Source organism: Papilio machaon, chromosome 28 (genome assembly GCF_912999745.1).
Source record: "Papilio machaon chromosome 28, ilPapMach1.1, whole genome shotgun sequence".
In the NCBI taxonomy this organism is placed as follows: domain Eukaryota; kingdom Metazoa; phylum Arthropoda; class Insecta; order Lepidoptera; family Papilionidae; genus Papilio; species Papilio machaon.
In genome coordinates, this window is record NC_060013.1 from 1392036 (window position 1) to 1407569 (window position 15534).

The 15534-nt window shown below is 33.8% G+C and overlaps 1 protein-coding gene across 1 annotated transcript; it reads right to left on the reverse strand.

The window, feature by feature from the left end:
* Window positions 1-689: 689 nt before the first annotated feature.
* LOC106709401 (modular serine protease-like) lies at window positions 690-13268 on the reverse strand. The gene is made up of 12 exons (XM_045684850.1): window positions 13191-13268; window positions 12764-12933; window positions 12269-12403; window positions 11092-11272; window positions 9867-10003; window positions 9056-9183; window positions 7967-8179; window positions 6399-6557; window positions 3244-3368; window positions 2084-2260; window positions 1287-1446; window positions 690-906 (listed from the first exon to the last, which is right to left on the reverse strand). The coding sequence occupies exons 1-12, from the start codon at window positions 13266-13268 to the stop codon at window positions 698-700; spliced, it is 1872 nt and encodes a 623-aa protein (XP_045540806.1). The 3' UTR covers window positions 690-697.
* Between the last annotated feature and the right edge of the window lie 2266 nt (window positions 13269-15534).

The following is a 15534-nucleotide window of genomic DNA, read 5'->3' on the forward strand; positions in this document are numbered from 1 at the left end:
TGTATGTATGTAATATTGAAAAATAAATTATATTTCGTACTACTTACATTGCTGATGATAAAGAAAAAAATTTTGACATCTTTGCATTTCCGCAAGGCTGCCTTTGTTCCGGATAATCTAAGGAACCGATTTTGACGGGACTTGGAAGTGAAAGGTAGCTGATGCACTCATGTGAACTTTTTTTTCAAATACTTAAATGCTCACTCAGGGAAATAATATTTTGTTCAAATTACAATGTCTTAATAATTCGAGATATCGAATATTTGAAGGTTCAATTGAAAGAAGGGTATTTTTTTCTACATCCTAAAGATATCGACTTAACAATGTTCAAGTTATAGCGATCCTTCTATAAATGAGAAAGTATGAAGAAATATGTATTAACTTATATAATTACTAGATAACTCCGGAACGACTTAACGAATATACATGAAATTTAACACAGAAGTAGAACAGAGCCTAAAGATATTGTATGGCATAGGATAACCTCGATCCCAAAAAAATTAACGATTCCTGTGTGATACATTTATTAAGTTTTTTTACATATTTTTTAAAATTCATTACTCTATTTAATCTGCAAGAAAAAATTTAAGACGAGTCGCTGGCAACAGCTAGTAATAAAAAACCTCAAAAAAATACCCAAAATTCCTTATTTTAAAAGTAAAAAAAACCCTAACATAGAAGATGTGAGATGTCAAACCTAATATTCTTCATGGAGGTAATCACTAAAGAACGCCTCTTGCAGTGTAACTTTAGTAAAAGTAGTCACTGTCAATGCATTGCATAAATCCTGGTCAGAAGCTGCGGGTGAAGTTGACACAATACCTCTTAAATAATATCGGATTACACCGAATTCTGTAGCCGAGAAAGATAGACCACCTCCACTGTCACCTTTACAAAGAGCTGTACCTGTGAGAATAATTCAAAAATTGAGTTATGTTATTTTACATAGGAACCGAGAAATGTCAAATTACATGACGGCTACTATTATATTTTTTTTTTCAGTTATTTTTGTTAATTGTGAGATGAGATCAAGTAAGTCTTAAATGGAAAGCTAATTTTTTAAGCGACATATAAAAATGGATGGATGTTTGTTTGAAGATATCTCCGGAACGGATCAACGGATCTTAATTAAATTTGTCACAGATGTACAACATAGTCTCGAAGAACATATAGACTACTTATTAAGTTTTTTTTTTTAATTTTGCGCGAACACAGTCGAAGGCAACTAGTTATGAAACATTTTTTATGAACCAAAATTCAAATTGACTTTATTTTGTTATACTCACCATTGTAATAACCCGCGCAAAATTTATTTGAGGTTATGTGACTTTTGAATTCAAATGGCGCTCGTTCCCAGCACACGTTGAATTCAACTACAGGCAGTTCTACAACTTTGAGTACATCAGATGCATGACCTGATGTGTCTTTCATACCCCAACCGGCAACCTTAGTGATAAAAACACTTTGTACCCATTTTTTAGGGAAATTTTGCAAACAGATGAAAATTTATGCAGTTACTGTGGATTTCTGAGACCTAAACTTTCATTTAAAACATATTTTTATCACTGTTTTATGAAAAAAAAAATGATGGGGATGATTTTAGTGGCAGGTGTCACAAACCCATAGTTACAGGTATTGTGGAGATGTGCGTGAAGCTATTCTTATGAATTTAAGATTGAATTTAGACAAATAGCAGACCACAAGTATGTAAACATAAGATATAGCCTATGTTATTGTGTAAAAAAAGCGTAATATAACAGTGAAGGAATTTTTCAAAACGGTCGAGTAGTTTTTGAGTTTTTCGTCGCAAAGGAATAATCGATTTTTTAAAAATAAGCACAAAGATTTCATATTAAGATGGAGTTTTGGGGACTTTGAAACTGTCAGATTCACAATCATTAAGTAGCCACTAAATATGTCACTTAGCGTAGATTTGGATTCACGTGTGTACTGTATTAAAACTTACATTTAAATTTCTGTTGCTAAATCAAGCAAATGTGAGGTCGATAACTCATAACGGTAGTATGAGGTACATAAGACCTCACATCAATTAAAATTATTAATACACTAGAAGTTATTATACCTTGCCCATATTACCAGGTCGTAGTTGCTCCATTTCAAAGTCTGTCCTGAAATCTAGACAGACCGGTCGTATGTATGAAGTATATGTAAATGGCTGGTCTACTATGACTAATGCTATGTCGTCCTGGTAGTTGTTCTCTGAACCTTTGTATGTTTCTGGGATGTGGAGTTCTTTTACCTGAATCAGTGGTGAAAAAAAAATATTTTTAAATACTAGTTTTTTTTTTTAAATTAGATGGCGTTGTACTTAATCTTCTAAGTTTAAATTATTTTTATTTTAAAAGGATTGTATTTTATTTTCATTTAATTAATTTAAAAGGAATAAATTAATATTATCTTCTAGATGTAAAATAAATTCAAACTTTACATAATTAAGAATTTATAAAGAATAATCGTATTGTATTATTTTTTTTAAATCTCTATTGAAATTGTAACAAACCTATCTAAATAATTATAAGTCTGTGAACAGATTATTAAAAAATATATGTTGGTATCATCAATTTAAACATTGAAATATTCCAAAATAAATCCAATCAATAAATAACATTGTCAGTCAGTGACATGTGTTAATATAATTTATCAATATAGACCGACAAGTATATCTTTGCTTGGCGGGAATAAGTCAAACTCAGTCATGACGGCACACTAACGCCCTCCTGTCAATATAAAATAAGTGTCACAAGATCCTTTTCATAGTTTATTGGAACGAAGTTCCTTATCGCGCGTTGTGAAAGGGGGCTAGACGGAAAAAATTCTTACGAAAAGTTGTCACGACACTTTTTGCTATAGTAAGTATGTTAACGACGAATGAGCGCTACTTCACCATGGCAACGACGTGACAATATATAACGAAAATTCATAGAAATAAAATGTACTTCTTGTGAAGACTTAAGTTTTTTATTCATAGAATAAACATTGGTTCCTTCACTAATTAATCGAAAGGAACTTCGTTCCATCCGGGTGTCCCTTGACACCTCTCAAGTTTTTTATTTTTTTATTTTATGCCAATTTCTATACTCTCTTATTGATTCAGATATCTTTGTACGATTATAACTTTTCATTTTCATTTAATAGTAAAATAGTCAGAATTTTAAATCTATTAATTTCAAATTAATAACACCGCCATCTATAAACAAATAAAAGAGATCATTTTGTACTTACATATCTTTTCTGAGGGTCTCTATCTCTAGGGTCATTCCAAGCGCGGTATATTTTCCCAACAGCAGCCGCGAAGTTTTTCGCTGACTTCATACCCTCCTTGTTGTCATCGTAGAAGCAATGAGCAGCTGAATTTTTTGATAAATATATTAATAATATTAATAACTATTGTTTTTGATTTTATGAGATTCGATTAGATTAGAGGAGACTGTACACATATAAGTATAACATTGCAAAGATAGCGTCTGACAAAAATAAAAGAAAAGAAGGAATTCACTATTGTAATTTATGTTCCTATATTTATGTACAAAAAAGAGTACAGACCAAGAGTCTGTAGATCTAGTTAGTATAGCGTGACGACCCGTCGCCACGGCAAGCGTCGCCAACAATTCGGTTTACAAGTGAGCCTATAGATGTTTTACATCAAAAAACTTGTAAGGTTCAGAACTTTCCAAACAAAGCTCGACCAAGTACTAGTGATGCAACGGATGTCTGTTTCCGTTTCCGCAAGTGCGGAAGTTCCGCATGCTTTTCAACATCCGTTTCCGCTTCTGTTTCCGCAACTTTTATAACGGAGATAAAACGGAACTTTACGACGGCTGAGAGATCCAAATGCGCGGCGCGAGACGCGCAGTCCGTACGCGGCCTTTCGGCACTTGTCGCATTTGTTTGTTTACGTACTTTTTCGTGAATTTAAGCGCGTAATATTTTCTGCTGCTGTTTGAAACAATCAGTTTCTCTTGCTGGAGTAAACTGTCTAGTAGTTGTCCATATAAAATTTGACAACTGGCAAAATGTTCCTATTTCATACTTACGAGTTATTAAATGTACTTTTGAATAAGTGATAACCATGTAATATATCATCATCATTATTATCATCAGCTCACTATACATCCCCACTGAGGGGCTCGGAGCCTACCCCAAATTAGGGGTGACTAGGCCATAGTCAACCACGCTGGCCCAGAGCGGGTTGACTTCACACATATCATTAATTTTTTTTCTCAGATATGTGCAGGCAGCATCACTATGTTTTCCTTCACCGTAGGAACGTCGGATAAATGTAAATATCTAAATCGAAAAACACATTGGTACATAGCGGGATTCGAACCCAGGCCCTGCAGATTGCAAGTCAAGTGCCTAATAATTATATCTTTTTGTAATCTAGATTTGGTGTTTTTGATACTTAACACATTCACTGTTTACAAAATAAAAAATGTAACAGCTGGGAGCCAAAACTTTTTATGGTGAATTTTTATTTAGTATGTCTGGGAGTGTTTGAACATATAGATAAATTAATAATGTTTTTTGTATTTGAGCGCTAGGGATGGCAATGGTTTAGTTCACTAATATGTAGATATTTGTTCCACGATTGCATTTCTGTTCATATGTTACAAGATTTTGACAAAGTCAAGTTTTTCATGAAATTCCAGAATATTGAGTAAAACATGTAAGGATACTAATCAAAACCAGCTTTTATCTTCTCGTATACACACACACGTACACACATACAGGACATACATATATTTAAAAAATATACATACATAACATAAAGTTCAGCCTTAGCTTCATGTGATACAAGATATTTGTATGTTTGCCTCCGTACGAACGTGGTCACTACAACACTGTAAGAATGAAACTAATACTCTTTTTCGTTAGTTGACTATATTGCCAGAGTGGCCACACAAAGCAACATGGACTCGCTTCAAACGCCGGCGGCTTACTGGCTACTACAAAGTGAACGGGCCTCTCGCTCGGATCCGAGGGGGAGGCGCCGCTACTAATAGCTCTGCCCACTCGGATCCGAGTGGTCAGCAGTGAATGTATTAATAAAGAAATATATTTGTCGAACGAACGTTTGGCGAACATTAATTTGTAAATAGTGTAATTTTGTTTCCTGAAAATAAATTAAAAAAATAAAAACGTATTTTAACTTATTGCAGCACAGTAAAAATACATATATTGAAGGCTAAAGGACACCGATATCCAATGCCTTAATAAATTAAAAACGAATACAAACTGTTCTTACCAAAAAAAAATTTTGTAAATATGTTTTTTTATTATTATTTACACTTCTGTTTCCGCTTCCGTTTCCGTTTCCGTTTCTGCTAAAATTTATTTTTGACCTCTGTTTCCGTTTCTGGTTCCGGTAAGACACTTCCGTTGCATCACTACCAAGTACTCGACTGTCAAAATTTACACAGAATAAAGAAGTAATGACGAAGTTTTTAGAACACAGAGATATCATAATCATCCTGTATTTTTGCCCATTTGAAAAGGGTGTAATGTTTTGTCGCGTGTAAGTTTGTTTTTATGTAACTGTCTAGAGCAGTGATTCTCAACCACTGTGCCGCGGCACTTTTGTGTGCCGCCAAATTTCAAAAGTGTGCCGCCAAATTTTGCAAATATATAATAATGTTAATATTATTAAATTATATCATTTAAAAAGAAAGATATTTTTAAGAAAGATATTTTTGATATTTTTGAATATATATTTAAATCCAAATAGTTGAAAAAAAATACGCGTCGATAAAGTATTTATGTAGTGTGTTGTAGTAAGTAAATAATTTTTATCTTTTTCTTTGTGTGCCGCCAAATTTTGAAATCGTTAAATATGTGCCGTAACAAAAAAAAAGGTTGAGAATCACTGGTCTAGAGTCTAAACGAACGAACCGATTTTGACAAGTGAAGTGTCATTTATTTTGATTCATCTTCTTCCCCGGAGTGTCATAACATTGACACATAACACATATAGTCAACGTGACAGATAAAAATCTAAAAAAAGCTAGAAAAATCGGGTTCAAATCTCACTCCCTACATTTTTTTTTTGAGTTGCTACATCTATTACCGATATTTTTGAGTATATTGTAAAATAAAAAAATGTAATATTTAAGGTTAGAGTTTGTTTAAAAATTTTAAACTGTTTCTTTTCAAATAAAACCAATAGATGGTAATATTTCATCTATTAGAGCCTGTAAGTTGTTTTTTTTTTGTAAATTAAGGATAGATATTTCTTATGTAGTTTCAGCACTTTATTATTTCATATATCTATAAACAATAAAATCAGAATTCGCTCCCTTCTAACGCATCCTTTTACGCAATCCTGACTTTCTTTACGACCTTTGTAGCCATTCAAAATGTCAATTTTTTGAAGAACTTACCAGAGACAATAGTGCTTCTTCTAATAAGTGATCCACCACAGATCTGCTCGTATTGTCTCGCTCCTGTGTAAATCCCAGCATGCCAAGACAACTCCCCCCTTTCAGCAACATGACCCCCTATTACTAACGCTGTGCTTTTAGGTACTATAGTACCGCATTCTGTTAAAATATAATAATAATAATAATAATAATACTCCTGAGCACGGCACGCATTGTGAGGAGGTTTCTGTCTCTGGAGGCCTAACCGCCGGTAGCTTGGGCCCAAGGCTCCGCTGCCGACGTATTTAGATTTTCTATATTTTTTTTAATATTGTTTAAATTTTTATTAAGAAAAATATATAAAATTAGACAAGAAATAAATATATGGAATAATAATAATAGAAACAAATAATATGAGTAGTTACAAGTAAATCTCTTACAGTTAAAATATTATTTTTTTAAATATATAGATGGCGTTGTTTCCAATGTTCAAGTTAAACTGTTATTATCTTCTTATATAATATATCTATATCTATATATATAAAAGAAAGTCGTGTTAGTTACACTATTTATAACTCAAGATAGGTCTAACTGATTTAGCTGAAAATTGATGGGGAGGTAGCTTAGAACTAGGAGACGAACATAGGAACTTTTTTATTTTGTGTGCATTTTTTTTTATTCCGCGCGGACGGAGTCGCGGGTAAAAGCTAGTCTGTGATAACTATTGATGTGATACTTTGAAATAACTTTACGATAGTTACGAAGTAATTGTTTTTGATAAATTTTTGAGTAAAACCTCTAAAAGTCTTCTACAGTCCTATTGAGGGAATAGATCGCCTTTTTAGCCTTTTATTTTATAAGAGAAGGGGGAAACAAGGGAGGGAAAGACCGAAATGATCATCAACGCCCATGGACATCCGCAACACTAGAGGAACCACAGATGTGTTGCCGGTCTTAGAGAAAGATATATGCTCGCTTCTTGAAGGACCCTTAGCCTTACCTATTACGTTACTATTAGAACAATATAACGTACAGAATTACCTTTATATCTACTACTAACGTAATAAAGTAACGTTCTTTATCACGCATAATCTAAGTAATCACAGTATATTTTTGAATAATTCTTTTTGTAATAAAAAGCCCTATACTTATGACATGCATTAGGATATATATTTTCACGCTATTGTACTTAAGGGGTGAGTAAATTGAAAAAATATGCGAGAAACGGACAATTGCAAGCCAATAGCAGCAAAGATGGTTGCCATGGTAACGGTTTTTCTTAGCCAATGGCGAAGGCCTTCGTTGTAATTTCGGAATTTTAATTTAGTCAAAGTTCAAAGTTTTTCTGTGTAACAAAAATAAATAGCATTCAATGCGGATGAAGCACGGGAACATTTAGTTCTGACTATTTACATACTAGCTTCTGCTCGCGACAATGTCCGCGCGTAATTAAAAAAGTAGCCTATGTGTTCTTCCGGACTATGTTCTACATTTGTACTAAATTTCATTAAGATCCATTGAGCCGTTCTGGAGATAACTTCAAACATCTAAACATTCGCATTTATAATATTTAAAATAAGATTTCTTACCTGGTACACATTTAATAAGTTTCTCCCATTGTCCATCAACACATTTCGCTTTTGGGGCGACATCTTTCAAATGGTAATTCTGTTTGCAAGTTGCAACAGCACTAGTACCTTCTAGTTCGTATTCTCGACATGGCCACGAACTCTTCGTATTATTACCATAAACTATATTACATTGATACGAGACTGTTGGGTTGTTGATCATCTTACATTGAGCTGGTAAAATTATAATATTAAAGAACGCCATCTATCGAAAATCTTGTAATACTAATAAAAATTAACCACAAGTTTCTGAGACCAAAAGACATGCAAATTTTGTTAAAGATAATGACAGAGATGATTGTATTTTTTATGCAGAGATTTTTGATCTCAGAAACCAATTGTTAAACAGTTTTTTATTTATTTAGGTCCACCACATATTTTTTTTTGTGTACAGTAAAGAAAGATCTATGTATATCATTCCAAAGTAAGTTTGGCGACTGGCAGGCGGCCTGCCGTAAAATTTAAGCCAAAACTTTAAGGTTTATAAAACCTTGTGTGCCGATCCCATGTGAGTGGGAAAAGGCCCGGTAGATGATGATGTAGATTGCACTGGTTTTATAATTTAAAGGTTTCAAATTTTGACAAAATTATCATTCATTTTGAGGTTATCAGTACATATTTAATCGCAATTTAAATCAAGAAACCATTTTTTTTTTCATTACAAAATTTGATTAAAGTCGAACCTAGATAAGCGAGAAGTGAATGAGCGAGAAACTTCTATAAGCTAGAGTTATTGTCCAGACGGACGACCTCCATAAGCGAGAAACTTTACGAACGAGAGCACAGATGGCACTTAGTTTAAACCTCGCCGAGACACTCTAATTAGAGAGAAAACTCTAAAAGCGAGAAAAATATCATGATCTCTGGACTCTCGCTTCTCAAAGTTCCACTGTGATACAATTATCAAAATATGTGGACCTAAAATACAATAATTTATTTATCTTTTATATTTTTATATATACTTACAAACACATCTTGGTATCGTTGCTGACCAAATTCCATCAGAACAATACACACTACTTTGACCATCTAAAGCATATCCAGGGTTACATGTGACTTCTAAAATAGGCTTGTTTAAGATCTGACCAGGTACTGCGTTAGGTGTACCTACTACAATATATGTACCGTGCTGAGGATAATCTGGGAGTTTGCATTTGGACTTTACGTTATTTGTAGTCCTGTGGATTAAAAAAATACAGACGAATTGATAACCTTCCTTATTTTTGAAGTCGGCTAAAAACATTCATTTACTCATAATGGAGCGTCGTCGTGTCACATGGAGCGTCGGTGGTTCAGACGTTAAGCACTTGACTTGCAGTTTGCAGGTCCTGGGTTCGAAACCCGCCATGTACCAATGTGTTTTTCGATTCTCGATTTACATATGTACATTTACCCGACGTTCTTACAGTAAAGGAAAACATCGTGATGCTGCACATATCTGAGAAGAAATTCAAAGATATGTGTGAAGTCAACCCGCACTGTGTCAGCGTTGACTATGACCTTGTTACTCTTAAAAATGCTTGCAACGAAACAAACTTCAACCTTTCTTACAAAAGTAGAGAGTTTCGCAAACGAAGGTACTTTTTGTACAGACACATTTAAAAGCTTCCTATTGTTTATTGTTTCAGTATCGTCTCAATGCTTATGAAATGTCCAAACGATTGTCGCTTTTAAGATGGAATACCGCTAGTTTCCCCGATTGTACATAATAACTGTTGGTTTCTGAGAACAAAATCTCTGTATAAAACATATCATCATCCCTGTCATTATCTATGACAAAACAGAGATAACAATATGTTTTAAATGGGTATTTTGGTCTTAGAAACCCAACAGTTAGTAAATTGTTTTTTATTTTACTCACGCAGTAGATCTTGTTGTAGTCTTGGGTGTGGTTGCTTTTGGTGTATTGATGCTTTTCGTGGTATTTGGAATTGTTTTAGGTGTTGTCTTGCCGCAAAGTAGACTCGATTCGTCAGAACCGTCCGCACAATCGTTTCTCTGTTAAAATTACAACAAATTGATTAATTTCTGAACGAAAATCAAATCAGTTTTCAACTGTTGTTACAACGGAGTAAATATACCACAGATATACAAAAAACACTTTACTTTATATAAAACTAGCTTTTACCCGCGACTCCGTCCGCGCGGAATAAAAAATAGAAAACGGGGTAAAAATTATCCTATGTCCTATTCCTGGTTCTAAGCTACCTGCCCACCAATTTTCAGTCAAATCGATTCAGCCGTTCTTGAGTTATAAATGGTGTAACTAACACAACTATCTTTTATATATATAGAAGTACTCTGTGAAATACAATCATAGCAACGATTCCCGTCGAATTTCACACAAAAAAAGTCAAAAAAAGACATTTTTTAAAGGTAAAAATGCGGCTGCTTGTTTCGGAGCTATTTTGAATACCGACTCAGTCAATAGGGAATAAATTTTTAATTAATATAAAAAAGATCGCGACGCGTGAATGACGTTTAAAAACTTTGACAGATGACAGCGTACTTTTGGCACTGGCGCCACCTACTCAGAGCTTTCAGTTAACCATATTATCACTTCTCACATTAGCTTTGAAAAAATAGAGACAAAAAAAAACTTGAGAAGTGTCAAGGGACACCCGAATGGAACGAAGTTCCTTTCGATTAATTAGTGAAGGAACCAATGTTTATTCTATGAATAAAAAACTTAAGTCTTCACAAGAATTACTACATTTTATTTCTATGAATTTTCGTTATATATTGTCACGTCGTTGCCATGGTGAAGTAGCGTCATTCGTCGTTAACATACTTACTATAACAAAAAGTGTCGTGACAACTTTTCGTAAGAATTTTTTCCGTCTAGCCCCCTTTCACAACGCGCGATAAGGAACTTCGTTCCAAAATATCTGTCTTATGTCCTATGGTATCGCATTTTTGTAGGTGTTCCTTACAGTGTTATTAGTTTATTATTTGTTTGTTAATAAGGGGGTTATTAACAACTTTTCGTAAGAAAGTTTTCCGTCTAGCCCCCTTTCACAACGCGCGATAAGGAACTTCGTTCGAACAATACAATCAATAAAAGAGTCACAGTAAATTATACTCACTCCATTACATTCCGCACCTTGATCTGCGCAAGCGCCGTACGCGCATTGAAACAGATAAGGTAGACAGGACATGGCGGCGCAGGATCTGACTGTCTCATCAGAACCATCACTACAATCTTGTATACCATCACAACGCTTCTCAGCTGGTATTAATTGACCATTAATACATTTATATTGACCACTAGAAAAAAATCAAGAACTATCTAAAAGATATATTATATTTAGAACAAATTCATGGTTACTATCAGTATTTTCAGATCAGAGAAAGTGGATTGCGGAGGTTCATTTGGCACCAAAAATGGATGTGCGTGATCTCTGTCTACCTTTCTGGGTTACAGACGTGTGTTGTGTGTGTCTTCAGAGAGGATAAACTACTAAACTACTGTGCTAAAATCTGTGCCAGTGGTGTTATAAGAGCACAAGTACTGTGTTCAACAGTAATGTCGAGAATTAAAATTGAGATGACGGTCGCCAATATCCTATAGGAGATGACACCCGAAGAAGAAGAAATAAGTTCATACCTACCACCTTTCGACCGCATATAATATCAGAGGATCAAGACAATCGCTACTTTATTCACTGTAAAAAGCTAGAGAAGTTAAATTGAAATAATTTTCAAGGTTATCAATTCCTAAGTACATTATCATACTAAAAGTGTGGCGTATCTGCAATTGAAGTTGTCGCCATCTACCATAAACAGACTGAAAAAGCTCTATGGCTTTATCTTACTAATATTATAAACTAGCTTTTACCCGCGACTCCGTCCGCGCAGAATAAAAAAAAAAAAAAAATAGAAAACGGGGTAAAAATTATCCTATGTCCTTTTCCTGGTTCTAAGCTACCTGCCCACCAATTTTCAGTCAAATCGATTCAGCCGTTCTTGAGTTATAAATGGTGTAACTAACACAACTTTCTTTTATATATATAGATGTGAATGTTTGAATGAATGGATGTTTGTTTGAAGGTATCTCCGAAACAGCTGAACGGATATTGATGAAATTTGGCCCAAATGTAGAACATAGTCTGGAAGAACACATAGACTACTTATTAAATTCTTTTTAATTCCGGATAGAGTCGCGGGCTAATGCTAGTTCCCTTCATAAACTATTACATTTTAATTTGTTTTCTATTTGAATTGAGCCATATTAATACAGTTAAAAAAGATAGTAAGGCTTACTTGATTTCATCACTGTTGGTTCTACAAATAGGACTCAGTTCATCAGAGGCATCAGCGCAGTCGACCCGACCGTTACAAGGGGCATTACCCGACACGCACGCGCCATAAGTACAACGGAAGAGATTTGATGGACACCTGCAAATACTTGTACCGTGGGTTTCTGAGACCTAAATCTTAATTTAAAACATATAGTTATCTCTGTTTTGTCAAAGATAATGACAGAGATGACGATATCGACGCTGGAAAGCATAAACGCTGTAACCCTTGAAATCGCGAATATGTTTTTCACACGTTAATAATTTCAACCATTATCAAAAGATAATGATTTTATTATAGGTTAGCACAAACTACACAACATTGCTAAATACCGCATGCTTGTAGACGTATCAGCTCACGAGTTATCATTTTTTGGCTCTCCTGTAAAGTTCATACTTTCGGGGTTACAGCGTTTACACTTTCCAGCGTCAATATGTACTATATACCCATAGTTAGTACCTCATCTTCCGACAGAGGGCGTGAACTTCATCGCTACCATCCGGACAGTCAGTACCACCATCACAAATACTGTCAACACTGATACAATTACCATCATTACACTGCCACTGTTCTTTTCTGGAAGAAAAATGACCATAGACATTAATCCCTGATGCAGCGCCAACAGCTACCTGCAACTCATTGTTGATAGAGCGGGCTTGGACTGTCCCGTATTAGCTATGTGAACACGTCTACATATGTTATAATTTTATTTATTTATTTTTTAATTTCTAAGTTGATTTTGTATGGACCATGTGTCTGAAATAAAGTTTTATTACTATTATTAATAAGATGAAGAGGTGCAGATGCGTTCTGTCTCATTTCAATCTTTTTGACAGCTCAAGGTCATCTGCCTTTTTTGGTATCAGGGGTGTCTTAACAAAGAGACCCTGTTATTGGGGGGAATAAGGTTATGTGGGGTTTTACCCATTAAAATTTTATGAGGGGTTTTAAGCTCAGTTGCCATCCTCTAGTGCCACGGGCGGAGCTTCGATGAACACTCCGTACTACCTGGAGAGATCTGCGCAGCGACTTATACGATGTTCCGAGCGGTCAAGATATTTGAAACTTCAATACTTATCTTTCCTCTTCCTATAAATCTATGTACCTATGAAATATACTTCCCCTACCCATCTTTTACATATTACAAAAGGGTTGTCTAAGAGGGTTAGAATCTCTAACTACTTCATTATGGTTTACTTACTTATTTAAAGGTTTACTTACCACATACTCACTTAGTGCCCACTATTTGATAGACAAAGATTACATTTAGAAATTAAGTTAAAAGTGGGCACTTCGTTAAGTATTGTAGGTCCTTAGCCAAAGTAGTAATAAGAAGGAATAAGACCTAATGTAGAATGCATTATTTATTGTTTTTTAATATTGATTTTTTAAAATAGTACAAGTCGAAATATTAGCGTAGTAAAACAGTGATAATAGTATGTATGTATGTATTTTTTTGATTTTAAAATTTAATAAAGAAATAAATAGAGTAGCATCCCAAAGTCCCTGATCGTCATAATAGTTGAAAGAGAGGGTGGCATGGCGCCGCCCAAAAAAAATACTTACTGACAATTATTTGGTAGGTTTATAGTTTGACGTTTTAATCTTCTCAATTCAGCAAATGAATCTGAATTATTTCTGAAAAAAAAATCATCTACATCTATATATTCATGTAATATCTTATAAAATTTAAATATATAAATGTCTAGTTAATAATTAATGAAAATTATGTACAAAAAAAATAAGATAAAACAATAGAATCGGTTATATTTTTAATAATTTTTCGCAACAAAAGATGGCGTTGCTTTATAAAAATCTTATTGTATAACTAGCTGTAGCCCGCGACTCCGTCCGCGCGCAGTTAAAAAATGGGGGGGGGGGTTATGAAAAATAGATGTTTGCCGATTCTCAGACCTACTGAATATGTTCACAAAATTTCATGAGAATCGGTCAAGCCGTTTCGGAGGAGTACGGGAACGAAAACTGTGACACGAGAATTTTATATATTAGATTAATATGTACCTGTTATATCCATCAGAGTATGCTGTGATTCCGTTTACGTAAATAACTGAAATGTTATATATTTGGTAATGTTTTATTTTAAATGCATAATAAAAACCAAGTAGCCTATATAATATGATCGTCATCAGCTACCTTCCTTTTAAAGTCTCGTTAAATCGTTTCGGAACTTATCAGAAATAAATGTGAACTTGCGAACAGATAAGACAATTAAAAAAAATCGTTACAAGCATCGTAAATATATCGAATTTGTGAAATACATTTTTATATACGATTTTTTTTTTAATTACATATACATTTATATTATATGGAAATAATCAAAAATTTTGATACTTTATAAAGCTATTTTTAATTATATAAAAAAAACTAAATAGTTACTTAAATAAACTTACCAAAATATATAACAACGAAGATATTTATTATTCTGTAATCTTCCATTATTGTTTTATTATTAGAATTTAAAAATAAAATAAAAAAAGTAAAATTACTTCACACCATAATTGAAACACAAGCGTTCTAAAAGAATTTTCATTATACAATAAAATTGAATAATAATTAATAAACAAATTTCTTTTAATTTTTAAATCAATTATTATTCAATTAAGTTAACGATTGTTACATTACAGAAAAGAAAGTCATTTTATATATTTCCAACAAATGAAATTTATTAAATTAGCTGTCACCCGCAATTCCGTCCACGCGGAATTAAAAAAAAAACTTTATTAGTAGTCTATGGGTTCTTTCAGACTATGCTCTACATCTGTGCCAAATTTCATTAAGATCCGATAAGCCGTTCCGGAGATATGTACCTTCAAACAAACATCCATCTAAACATTTGCATTTATAATATTACTAGCTGTCGCCTTCGACTATGTCCGAGCGGAATTAAAAAATCTTATTAAGAAGCCTATGTCTTCTTCCAGACTATGTTTTTATCTTTAGACAACTTTTTTATATTGTGTGCATTTTTTTTATTCCGCGCGGACGGAGTCGCGGGTAAAAGCTAGTATATATATAAAAGAAAGTCGTGTTAGTTGCACTATTTATAACTCAAGAACGGCTGAATCGATTTGACTGAAAACTGGGCAGGTAGCTTAGAACCAGGAAACGGACATGGGATAATTTTTACCCCGTTTTCTATTTTTTATTCCGCGCGGACGGAGTCGCGGGTAAAAGCTAGTTTATAATATTAGAAGATATAGTAAGATGTT

Coding starts and splice junctions, on each gene's coding strand:
- LOC106709401 (XM_045684850.1), bottom strand. CDS start 13,268: ATGGCAACTGAGCTTAAAACCCCTCATAAAATTTTAATGGGTAAAACC. Junction 6,558..7,966: donor ACTTATTAAATGTGTACCAG/GTAAGAAATCTT, acceptor ATATTTTAACAG/AATGCGGTACTATAGTACCT. Junction 907..1,286: donor TTGCGCGGGTTATTACAATG/GTGAGTATAACA, acceptor TTATTCTCACAG/GTACAGCTCTTTGTAAAGGT.